Source organism: Macaca thibetana, chromosome X (assembly GCF_024542745.1).
Source record: "Macaca thibetana thibetana isolate TM-01 chromosome X, ASM2454274v1, whole genome shotgun sequence".
In the NCBI taxonomy this organism is placed as follows: Eukaryota; Metazoa; Chordata; class Mammalia; order Primates; family Cercopithecidae; genus Macaca; species Macaca thibetana.
This window is the reverse complement of record NC_065598.1, coordinates 88,180,973-88,194,320: the sequence shown is the minus strand read 5'-3', so window position 1 is coordinate 88,194,320 and position 13,348 is coordinate 88,180,973. Positions and strand designations below refer to the sequence as shown.

At 35.9% G+C, this 13,348-nt stretch overlaps 1 protein-coding gene across 1 annotated transcript in view; it reads right to left on the bottom strand.

The window, feature by feature from the left end:
- The window catches only part of PCDH11X (protocadherin 11 X-linked), a 724,020-nt gene that overhangs the window by 323,208 nt on the left and 387,464 nt on the right, over nt 1-13,348 (bottom strand). Inside the window, 1 exon segment of the mRNA XM_050777390.1 lies at nt 1,373-1,399. Within this exon segment, the coding sequence (XP_050633347.1) occupies nt 1,373-1,399 (27 nt within the window).

The following is a 13,348-nucleotide window of genomic DNA, read 5'->3' as shown; positions in this document are numbered from 1 at the left end:
TATACACATATTTTACACACACACACACACACACATACACATATAATCACACCGTACATAGTAGCAGCCAGTGACATTTTACTACCCTTGCTTCCCTCCTTTTAATTGGAGATCTTGTCTATGAACTTTTGTCTTCTGGGAGGAGCTGACTTTCAAAAATTCATCACTCCAAGGCCACACTGATACTCAGTGTGATTCAGATAGGCATTTGAAAGCACTTCGAAAGATATATTGATTTAAAACTCTCTGATGCTGTTAGTTTCGTTTATCTCTCAAACATTAATGAAAATCCCTTTTGGCATTGTATTCAAACTCCATTTTCCATTAATTCTCACACTTGATAAAGACATCTAAGGTGAACAGATTACTTTCCGGCATAGCTTAGACCATTCTCTGGCAAGTGCTTTTTCAAACATAAAGTTTAGTCTCTTAAGCTAGAATAAGATAATTTATCTTTAAAATTATATATATTTAACCTAGCAACAGCAAAGGTAAGATTCTGGTGCCTAATATGGATAGCATTTAAGGCTTACTGAACTTAATATCCAAAATGTCTTTCATCAGAAATTAAGATAAATTCATTTATTTAAACCTCAAAACATAGTAAGAAACTAAGGCATAAATGCTAGGAAAGAAATGTTAATAAACAACTGGAAAACTTTATTTTTAGTGGTAGTGCAGTTTAACTAGTGAAGTTATTTAACAACATGTATGAGATAGTTTATTTGTTTAACAATAGAAACATAAATTTTTCTAGAAGACTGAACTGTTCATATACATTAGGTTGGTGTAAATGGAACTGTGGTTTTTACGGTAACTTTTAATGGCAAAAACCACAATTACTTTTGCACCAGCCTATACTTGAGCAGAACTTAAAATTTTCACATTAAAGGATGACATTCCAAAGTCCAGTTTCTCTGAGATCATCATTTTGCTGATTAACCATGTTTAGTTATATAATTCTTCACTGTGACCCTATCAAATATCATGATTTGTATTCACTAACTTTCTGCTGTCACTGCTAAAATGTGAATTAACACTAAAATGGTTCCTTTTTTATTGCTAGCATTTATCACAAAATAACTGTATTATCAGAACATTCACAAAGTGATGCTGTCAACAGTATGTTGTTTTGGCATCGTGGGAAAAGAAAGTATTGGGGGAAAATAAAATAAAATGAGACTCAAAATTGTTTCCAGAACTGTGTGATATAAAATGTGAAAACAGCTCAGCTTGACTCTTTTAAAGTAGAACCATGACATATGTTATCCTAAGTACTTACAGTTTTAACTCCATGGACTAACTACTGTAGCTTCACACAGTATAAACACAACATTTCAAAATCAATTTTCTTTGAAATTTGCAGTCTTACCTTTGCCCCTTTCCCTTCGGATTTCCGCTGATTTAGGATAAAATGGAGGCAAGGGAAGCAAAGGAAAATAAAACAAAACAAAAACAAAAATTAGCTCAAATTTGGTTACTGCAAATACATTTTTTTTTTTAAAAAAGCATGTCAACATTCCCAGTGCAATAGTACACAGTTTTGTTTTTCTGCTGAAACTACTTTCGTCTCCTACATTCTTCAGTGGTTTGAGTAAAGGGATGTAACAGCATTGTAAATTTTGTGCAAAAACATGAAGAGCCACATACAAATTTCAATTGGCATAAAAAATATAAGCTTAGCTGACTTATGCATTAACCAAGAAAAGGCACCCTTCCAATTAGATATTCTGTTATGATGTCACTTACTTTCTATCCATTTTTAATGAATGTGTCTTTATTTCAAACATAAACACATTTTTAAATTGAAACAAGAAAAGCTAGGCTCATTGAAAATTCATGATTTGGGGGTAAACATAAGAAATGTTTATACAGCATTGGGATACTATTGCTGAATTTTAAATCAATAGTTTCTGTTGTTCATAGGGGCATTTTAAATCAACTCTGTTCAATTAAATCTTTTTTAATACCATCATGGAAGTCATTCTTTTCATTTTATTTAAGACTTTTTTTCTCCCTCAACCACTTTCAGGAGACAGGTTAAGTTACTTTTTAAGATACCAGAATCATATAGACCATTTGTCCTTTTGGATTCGTTCTCCTTTGTAGAGAATTAAATTACTGAATTAAAAGTGAATCAAATGTCAACATGTCTAGCTAATGATACTCCCAAAAGTCTGTTCTCCGCAATCTTTATCTTAATTTCCCGTTCTTTTTACAGTTATGCAAAAGTTCCTTATAGAGTCTTCTTGAATACAAAGCATCACAGAAAATTGTCAAGAGGGTAGGCTTGAATCTGAAATAAGGGTAAATACTAAGAGAAATGGAGTCAACATAGTAAGAGGATGCATGCTTTCTCTCTATATTTATTTTTTCTTAATCCAGCGGCTTATTCCCAGACCAAGAAAGTATATTTTTTTCTGTCATTTTAATGTAACTTGAGTTTACAAAATTGAAATTGAGGTAAGCATTCAGATATAGGCACAAATCTATTATTCAAGAAAATAAAGTATGCTTCTTGTCCTTCCACTTCGAGTGTTTATTTTTAGCCCAAGATATTCTTATTATCTCTCTGCATCGATTAAATTCAACCATCAATGGCTGAATGATAGAATTTAATTTTCTGTGAAGTCATAGCCTGAGGATAATGCTTTGAGTAATCTCTTCCAAGAAAGTGTCCTTGGATTTTTCTGTCTTTAAACAATCACTACTTATATCTCTCTTTATTATGAATGATATACTTAAACAATAGATCAAAGTATTTAACTTTTCAAAAGAAATAATCTCAAGGACTATAACATCACCAAAACTTTAACCATATCTAAGAATATAACATTAAAAAAAAATCTTCTGTTTTATAGAAACACAAAGGATCTTTTTGTTAGTTTCATTATAAATTACTTTCACAATCACAATAGATTAATGTTCAATGTTTCACCATTTATCACAAAGCAATCCAAAAGCATTAAAATTTTTAGTGAGCAAAGTGAAAATCTAAAAATGTGAAACACATCTATCTTGGTAAATTATTTCATGAATTATTAAAAAGTTAATGACTTAACCAACATTTAAGCTAATGAAGAAGTTGGGGTGAGCATTTCCCTTCCTTCTCATTTTACTGAAAAAGAACAACTCCAGAATGTGTTTATTTCCCTAAATTGTATATTTTCATTAAGAGAATTGCTTATGCTGTGCTACTTTTGCCCTTGTTTGAGAATTTCTATTGAGAAAAGCCTAAAATAGATAATGTGGGAAATATTAACACAATAGTCTTTGCATTTATCCACACCACATAGACACAACAAAATCTGTCAAATGAGTAGCTTCTACAGAAATATATTGGCAAGCAGGCAAGTAGCTTGGTAAATTGATACCCAATTTGATTATAGAAACACTAAAAAAAAAAAAAAAAAAAAAAAAAAAAAAAATCAATGCTGCAAAGAGAAAAAAACATGATGAAAAGCAACTGCTGTTTTCATAGAGATATGGATTTTTATACTCTTATTTATAAACTGGCCCTGAACAGGCAACATTAAATTAACAAAATAATTGTCCAAATTAAATTATATATAGTGAGGAGTGGCATAAAAGTTAATGCATCTGAATGTCTACTGGCTCAGTTTTTTCACAATATACATTAGTCATGGAGTGTCATATGTTCTTATTAACCTCCTGGTGTGAATAAATTCTAACACTTACTACCAATAGGTGAATATTTCCCTTACTGCATCTAAATTTCTAGATTGACAGAGCTATTGCATGCAACTAATGTAAAAGAGGGACAGAATGTAGTGTCCAAAATAAGTTATGAGAGAGTGGAGGCAGAGCAAGATGATAAAATAGAAAATTTCACTGATAGTTGCCCCAACAAGGAAAACAATTTAACAACTGTCTACTCAGAAAAAAACACCTTCATGAGAACCAAAAATCAGGTGAGCCCTCATAATACCTACTTTTAACTATGTATCCCTGAAAGAGGCATTGGAGCAATAGAAAAAAAAAAAAAAAAAACAGTCCTGAATCGCTGACTCCACCATTCCCCAACCCCAGGCAGAGGAGGCATGATGCAGAGAGCATCTCTGGGTGCTGGAGGAGGAAGAACACGGCAATTGTGAGGCACCAAACTCAGTGCTGTTTTGTTTAAACAGAAAGGAAAACCAGAAAAAACTCAGCTGACACCCTCCCACGGAGGGAGCATTTAAATCAGCCCTAGCCAGAGAGGAATCACCAATCCTAGTGGTACAAACTTGAGTTCCTGCAATCATCGCCACCTATAGCTACAGCACTCTGTGTCTTCAAGTAAACTTGAAAGGCAGTCTAGGCCATAAGGACTGCAACTCTTTGGTGAGTCCTAATGCTGAATTAGGCCCAGAGACAGTGGGTTGAGGGGCACACAACCTACTGAGACACAAGCTGGGGAGGATAAAGGAGAGCTGGCATTGAAACTAGGCCTCATAAAACTTAGAAACTAGGCCTCATATAGAAAAAAATTAACACCAGGTGGCTCTGGATAGAGTCCCACCCTGCCTCGATAAGGACCCACCCTGATAGGGTCCCACCCTGCCAATTCCGGGAAACAACCTCATGGGGTCTCACCCTGCCAATTCCGGGGGTCCCACCCTGCCTCGAAGTTCCCGGAATCAACAACTCCAGGAAAAAACCTCATAAGGTCCTGCTCTAACCAATTAGCATAAGACACCTTGCTCAGGCCATAGCTAGACCCAATCATTTTGCGCCTTAAGCTTTGTTTGAATTTCGCGCCATAAGCTGTGTTTGAACTTGTGTTTGCCTATATAAACAGCCTGTAATAAGCAGTCGGGGTCCCAGGGCCAACTTAGAGCTTGGGACCCTAGCACGCTAGTAATAAATAACTCTCTGCTGTGAATCTCGTGTCGGTGATCCTTCGCGGCGACCCCTGCCCAGGAGGGAATCGACAGTTCGGTTCCAACAGCATCACTGATCCCCTAACCCCAGGCCACACAGCCCATGTCTCCACAAGAGACCACTTCCACTTGAGGAGAGGAGATGGAAGAATGGGGAGGACTTTGTCTTGCATCTTGGAAACTAGTTCAGACAGAGGAAGACAAGCAACTGTCACAGCTGTGGGGCACCCATTCCAGGGCCTAACTCCTCAGCAATATTTCTAGACACACCTTGGGAAATAAGAGTATCTGCTGCCTTGAAGGAGAGGACCCAATCCAGGCAGCATTTATCACCTGCTAACTGAAGAGCCCTTGGGCCCTGAATAACCAGCAGTGATACCCAAGTACTATATCAAGGGCCTTGGGTGAGATACTGACACTTGCTGGCTTCTAGTGAGACTCAGAGCATTACCAGCTGTGACAGATAAAGGGTGATATGGTTTGGATCTGTGTCCTCACCAAAATCTCATGATGAATTGTAATCCCCATTGTTAGAGGTGGGCCCTGATGGGAAGTAATTGGGTCATGGAAATGGTGTTCCTGCAAATGGTTTAGCACCATCCCCTCACTGCAGTTCTCATGATAGTGAGTGAGATATCATGAGATCTGGTTGTTTTAAAAGTGTGTAGCAACTTCTCCTCTCTCTCGGTTCTTCTCCAAACATGTGAAGTGCTGCTACACCTTTGCCTTCCACCATGATTATAAGTTTCCTGAGGCTTTCTGAGAAGCAGTAGCCACTAAGCTTTCTATACAGCCTTCATAACTGTGAGTCAATTAAGACTTTTTTCTTTATAAATTATCCAGTCTCCAATATTTATTTATAGCAATGCAAGAATGGACTCATGCAAAAAATTGGTACTAGGAGTGGGGCATTTTTACAAAGATATCTGAAAATGTTGAAGCAGCTTTGGAATTCGGTAACAGGCAGAGGTTGGAAGAGTGTGGAGGGCTCAGAAAAAGAAAGGAAGATGAGGGAAAATTTGGAAATTCCTAGAGACTTGTAAAATTGTTGTGACCAAATTACTGATGGTGATATGGACACAGATAGCCAAACTGATGAGGTCTCAGAGATGAAGAGCTTATTGGGATCTGGAGCAAAGGTTACCTTTATTATGCACTAGCAAAGAACCTGGCAGCATTGTGACTGTGCCCTAACGATCTGTGGAACTTTGAATTTGAGAGTGATGATTTGGGGTATTTGGGGGAAGAGATTTCTAAGCAGCAAAGCATTCAAGATGTTGCCTTGCTGCTTCTAACAGCCTATGCTCTTACATGTGAGCAAAGAAATGACATAAAACTGAAACATATTTTAAAAGGAAGCAGAGCATAACATTTTGAAAAATGTGCAGCCTGACCATGTTGGGGGGAAAAAAAAAAAAAGCTCAATTTTCAGGGGAGGAATTTAAGCTGGTGGTAGAAATTTGCATAACTGAAAGGAAGCCAAGTGTTGATAGCCAAGACAATGAGGAAATCATCTCAAAGGCATTTCAGACACCTTCATGGTAGCTCCTCCCATTACAGGCCCAGAGACCTAGGAGAACAGAATGGTTTAGTGGGCTGTGATGAGGACCCTGCTGCACTGCACAGCCTCAGGAGACTGCTCCCTGAATCCCAGTGTCTCCTGTTCCAGACATAGCTAAATTGGGCTCAGGATGCTGCTTCAGAGTCCAAGACATAAGCCTTCATGGTTTCCACATGGAGGTAAGCCTGCAGGTACACTGAGTGCAGAAGTTAAGACTTGAGAGCCTCTGCCTAGATTTTTAGAGGGCGTATGGAAAAGCCTGGATTTCCAGGCAGAAGCCTACTCCAGGGGTGGGGCCCTCATGGAGAGCCTCTACCAGGGCAGTACAAAGGGGAAATGTGGGGTTGGAGCCACAATACACAGTCCCATCTGGGTCACTGCTTAGTGGAACTGTAAGAAGAAAGCCATGATCCTCTGCACTCCACAATGGTAGATCCACCAACAGCTTGCACCCTGTGCCTGGAAAAGCCACAAACACTCAACACCAGTCCATGAGAGCAGCCTCAGGGGCTGAACCTTGCAAAGCCACAGGGGCAGATCTGCCCAAGGCTTTGGGAGCCCACCCTTTGCACCAGTATTTCCTGGATGTGAGACATGGAGCCAAAGGAGATTATTTTGGAGCTTTAAAATTTAATAACTGTTCTGCTGTATTTTGGACTTGCATGGGGTCTGTAGCCCCTTTCTTTTGGCCAATTTCTCCATTTTTGAAAGAGAGTATTTACCCAGTGTCTGTAAGACCATTGGATCTTGGAAGTAACTAACTTGTCTTTTATTTTACAGGGTCATAGACAGAAGGGACTAGCCTAGTCTCAGATAAGACTTTGGACTTCGGATTTTTGAGTTAATGCTGGAATGAATTAAGACATGGGGGACTGTTGGGAGGCACGATTTTATTTTGAAATGGGAGAGGCCAGGGGCAGAATGATATGGTTTCGATCAGTGCCCTCACTCAAATCTCATGTCTAAATGTAATCCCCATTGTTGAATGTGGGGGCTGATGGGACATGACTAGATCATGGGGGTGGAGTTCTCATGAATGGTTTAGCACCATCCCCTTGGTGCTACTCTCATGATAGTGAGTTATCAGGAGATATGGTTATTATAAAAGTCTGTAGCAGTTCCTTCCTCCCTTGTTCCTTCTCTGGCCATGTGAAGGGCTACTCCTCCTTTGCCTTCCACCATGATTGTAGGTTTCCTAAGGCCTCCCTAGAAGCAGAAACTGCTATGCTTCCTGTACAATTGGCAGAACCATGAGCCAATTAAACCTCTTTCCTTATAAATTATCCATTCTCAGAAATTTCTACGTAGCATTGAAAGAATGGACTAATACACAGGCTGAAATTCCTTCTGCTTGAAAAAAGCAGAGGGAAAAAAAGGAAAAAAAAGAATGAGATCATGTCCTTTTCAGGGACATGGATGGAGCTGGAAGCCATTATCTTCAGCAAAGTAATGCAGAAGCAGAAAACCAAATACCACATGTTCTCACTTACAAGTGGGAGCTCAATGATGAGAGCACATAAACACAGGGTGGGGAACAACACACATGGGGGTCTGTCAAAGGGTTGGGGATGGGAGGATGAAGAGCATCCAGAAGAATAGCTAACGTATGCTGAACTTACTGTCTAGGTAATGAGATGATCTGTGCAGGAAACCACCATGGCACACATTTACCCATGTAACAAACCTGCATATACTGGACATACACCCTTGAGCTTAAAATAAAAGTTGGGGAAAAAAAGGAAAGAAAGATCATTTGTTATCACCAAGTGGGATTTATTCCAGGGATACAAGGATGATTCAATGTACACAAACCAATCAATGTGATACATTGTATCAACAGAATGATAGACAAAAACCATAGGATCATTCCAATTGATGCTGAAAAACAGATGATAAAATTCAATGTCCCTGCATGATAAAAACCTTTGAAAAACTGGATATAGTAGGAACATACATCAACAGAATAAAAGCCATATATGACAGACTCACAAGTAGCATCATACTTAATGAGAAAAAAACTGAAAGCCTTTTCTCTAAGATCTGGAACACAACAAGGATGCCAATTTTCACCACTGTTATTCAATATAGTACTGAAAGTCCTAGCTAGAGCAATCAGACCAGAGAAAGAAATAAAGGGGAACCAAATTGGAGTGGAAATAGTCAAATTAACCTTGTTTGCAGATCATATGATCTTATATATGGAAAACCTAGACTCCACAAGAAAATTATTGAACTGATAATTAAGTAAAGTTGTAGGATTCAAAATGAACATACAAAAATCAGTAGCATTTCTATATGCCAACAGGAAACAATCTGAGATAGAGATAAAAAATGTAATCCCATTTATAATAGCCACACATAAACATGAAAATCCAGAATTTAACCTAACTGAAGAAGTGAAAGATCTCCATAATGAAAGTTATAAAACACTAATAAAAGAAATTGAAGAGGACACCACAAATTAAAAAAATATTCCATGTTCATGGATTGGAAAAATCAATATTGTTAAAATATCCATACTATTCACAGCAGTCTACAGATTCAATGCAATCTCTATCAAAATATCAATGACATTCTTTACAGAAAGAGAAACAACAATTCTAAAATTTATACGGAATCACAAAAGACCCAGAAGAGCCAAAGCCATCCTAAGCTAAAAGAACAAAACCAGAAGAATTATATTACCTGACTTCAATTTATACTACTGAGCTGTAGTGACCAAAACAGCATGATACTCGCAAAAAACAGACACATAAGCCAATGGAACAGAATAGAGAACCCAGAAACAAATCCACACACCTACAGTGAACTCATTTTTGGCAAAGTTGGCGAGCACAAATACTGGGGAAAAAACAGTCTCTTCAATAAATGGTGCTGGGAAAGCTACATATCCATATGTAGAAGAGTGAGGTCAAGGAAAGATTTATAATCTAGGAGTATTGCTTTTGTGCAGTCTGTCTGCAAAACGCTCCTTCTTTTTCCTGTCTCCAGGTTTATAACTGTTTTTTTTTTTTTTTTTTTTTTTTTTCTTTTCTTACCTGTGTAAAGCACAGTTGTTGCTATCTTCATTCTGGTTTCAAGTACATCTTTCTTGTGTATTCCTGCTGGTTACACAGTGTGTATCCTTGTGAACACAAGCATTAGGGACTTTTGACCACTAAGATTAATGTCAGAGTAAAGGAAGTTAGATGGGAATGGGAAGTCAGGGAATTCATGTCTCTAAACAAGGGTAACCGAAAGTGGAAGAAACCTTCTGGAGGATAAAGACAATAGAGTTTATCCCAAGTCACTACTCTGTCGACTGAGTAGAAACAGAGTAGAATAGAACATGTTCCAGAAACAATGCATTTACTGAGCACAGATTTATTTTAAAAGCTGACTAAAACCTCATCTAATTAAAAAAAAAAAAAAAAGATCATCCCTAAATATTTATTCACTGAACCCGGTGCAATATCAACTTGAGATGTCCAATAATGGTCAAGATTTAACTAAAAATACTTATCAAAATGATGTTGGCAGTGTTATGCAGGACTGGAAGTGTTATGGTACATTTTCTAAATGTCATGGTCAAAATGAAAATATTTATCACTGTGAACACGTAGAAAATCCTCAATACGTATTTGTCTAATGAACAGATGAAAGTAGAGAAGAAAGCTTTTCATATACACGTGCGCATACATGTGTGCGTGCGTGTGTGTGTGTGTGTGTGTGTGTAACATGACAAACTAGAAGCTTGTGAAGTCGGGTTGTTATTCCATGTGGAATACCTTCTTCCAACCTGTACTTGAAAATTAAATACATAAGTCCTATGTCTGAGGAAAAATATTACAACTTAAAGCCAACTTAATTTTTACTTCTTTTAAATAAATATAAGTATCATGACCCAGTTTACTTTGTTTGGGTAGACATTATATTTCAGAACTTTATTCAGTTATCAACTTAGAGTGCTGGTGGTTTTAAAGAAAAGACACTGGTAAATGTAATAAAAATAACAATAAACCTAAATTTTATTCTCAATGTTTGCTTATTGACTATTTTCTTTCTAAAATGTAAATGACCTCTTTAAAATAACAAATTTATCAGAATACACCTAGGTATTTCTATTGTCTTATTTTCTTGTTAAATTTGAGGCTAGCATAAAAATTGTGTAGTATCTTTATAACAATAAAGATAACATGACATTCAATATCAGAAGATTCAATTTTTAGTCCTGGTTCCACACCCAAGTAGCTGTGTAATCTTATTAAAACAAACTTTAGGAGGCACTACATCCACGGCATTAACTACCCTTATTGATGATAATGATGATAATAATGATGGTGACAATTACAGTAGCATTGATAATACAGTCATCACTGCCATTGCCATCATCACCTTGTATTTATAGATTATTAAGCATTTAAGTAAATGCTTTACAAGTAACATCTCATTTAATTCTTACATTGACCCTATGATGTGGGCAAATTATTATTCTCATTTTACAAGTAGGAAAAAGATGGATCAAAGAGGTTCAGAAACTTACCTAGTTGCTTTACTTACAAGGGACAGAGCTGAGGTTTAAAACCAAATTTACTCAATTTTAAAGTTTATAGTCTTAAAAATTTAAGAATTTAAGTTCCATAGCAGAAGGATTTTTTTTTTTTTTACTTTTGGATTTTGGAATACTGCTGTATCCTCAATGCCTATAGAAGTACCTGGCACAAAGTATACCTGGAATAAATATTTATAGGCTTAATAAAAGAATAAGCTATACTCCTCTATGCTTTAATTATATAATTATACATAATTGGAGCCAGTGTATAATAATTAATTATGAATCTTAGTTACAAGCATAAATTCTGGAACCGTATTACCTAGGTTCAACTCCTAGCTCTACCACTTTACCTGTGTTACCCTTTTGCATTAGTTCTATAATGTGTACAATAGAGAAATAAGGGTTCCTACTTCAGAATATTTGTCAAGTGCATTAAATAAATTAATTAACTCAAACAGTAGCTGCCATTTGTAAGAGTTATATATGTGCTAGCTACTATTAATGGTAATTTATTTTAACACCTTTACTGATACACAATTCACATGCCATACAATTCACCTACTTACAGGGTAAATTCAAAGTGTTTTTACTATATTCACAGATATCTGTAACCACCACCACGGTCAATTTTTGGAACATTCTCATCACCTCAAAAAGAAACACCATATCTTTGATCTATCACCCCTTATATTCCCATTTCTCAACTCCCAAATTTAAACAATTACTATTTCCATCTCTATAAATTTCCCTGTTCTGCACATAGGAATGGAGTCCTATAATAGGTAGTCTTTTGTGACTAGATTCTTTCACTTAGCATAATAGCTTCAAGATTTATCCATATTGTAGCATATTTCAGTAATTCATTCCTTTTCTATGGCTAAATGTTATTCATATATATATACTTTTATACACATATATACACACACACATTATTTTGTTTAAACATTCATCAGTTGATGGACATTTGAGTTGTTTGCACATTTAGCCATTATGAATAATGCTGCTATAAATATGCATCTCAAGTTTCTGAATGAACGTATCTTTTTATTTCTTTTGTTTATGTACCTTGGAGTGGAATTGCTCGGTCATATGATAACTCTGTGTTTAATTGTTGGAGTGACTGCCAGACGGTTTTCCAAAGCAACTGTACTGTTTCATATTCCCTCCAATGGTATATGAGTTTTCCAATTTCTCTATATCCTCACCAACAAAGTAATTTATTTTTAACTCATTAACTTTATACTTCGAAACTAACTATTCCTATCCAAGTATTTTTAAAGAATATATGCAGGTATCCAAAATTGGTTTAATTATATTAATACAATTATGCAGCATAACTATTCTACTATATGAAGTGACACTTGTCAAAAAAGTGCCAAACTCATTCTTTCAAAGGGTTGAAAAATTATTCATTACCTAATATGAATTTACCCATCATTTGAAACACACATTTTAAATAAGGAAATTCTCTCTGTAAAAGTGAATGACAATTTTAAAAAGATTATCAAATTATTATTTATTAAAATCCCAACAACTGTATATCACTGTTAAAGTCTGAAAAACAGACAATTGGAAGAAGAGACACAATATCATGGGACAATGATATTGCAGTTACTGGACGAGGACTAAACAAATTAAGAGTATTTGATTAAGTCTACTTGAAATTATTTTTTATGAATACTGCATCTTTGAATTGGAACATGCAGATTATATAAAGTACTATAATGAAAGCCAATTTAAAGGGGATAAAAAACAATGCTATTCTCAAAATGGATCCTAGGGTCCATCTAACAAAGCTTAACAGGAACAAAATATTTTCAAAATGATGTAGAAACAGAATATTATGAATACTGCCAAATTCCCAGCTTCTTAGCAGGAGATACAGTTGAATTAGAGTACAATTGCACCTTATTCTCACATAATTGTTTTGGCTTATTCAAAACCCTACTCTGGCTCTGAAACATTCTTTACTGTGTTAGTAACAAAAGCAATGTGACAGGCACATCTGCTTTCTGAAAATATTGCATGTAAGTTGAAACAATGTTTTATTTTTAATAGTTTGAATTTTGCATAAAGATACCTTTATTTGCTGCTAAAGATCTATGCAAATGGCTCCAACATCACTTTAAATTACAGATCATCTTAACGTGTCACTCTTGTGGTATGTGAAAATCTGACTGGGAATGTGTATTGTGTCTATTAAAGCTTGTAGATGTTTGCACAATGAACATAAAAGCAATAAAGTGATTACGAGAATAAACAACAGAATATAAATGATCTTTCTTATTTACTAGAAGGAAAGCATTTTTAAAAAATATAATAGCTTCAAGACTGTTTAATTCTGTGAATATCTGGTTTTCATATTAGATG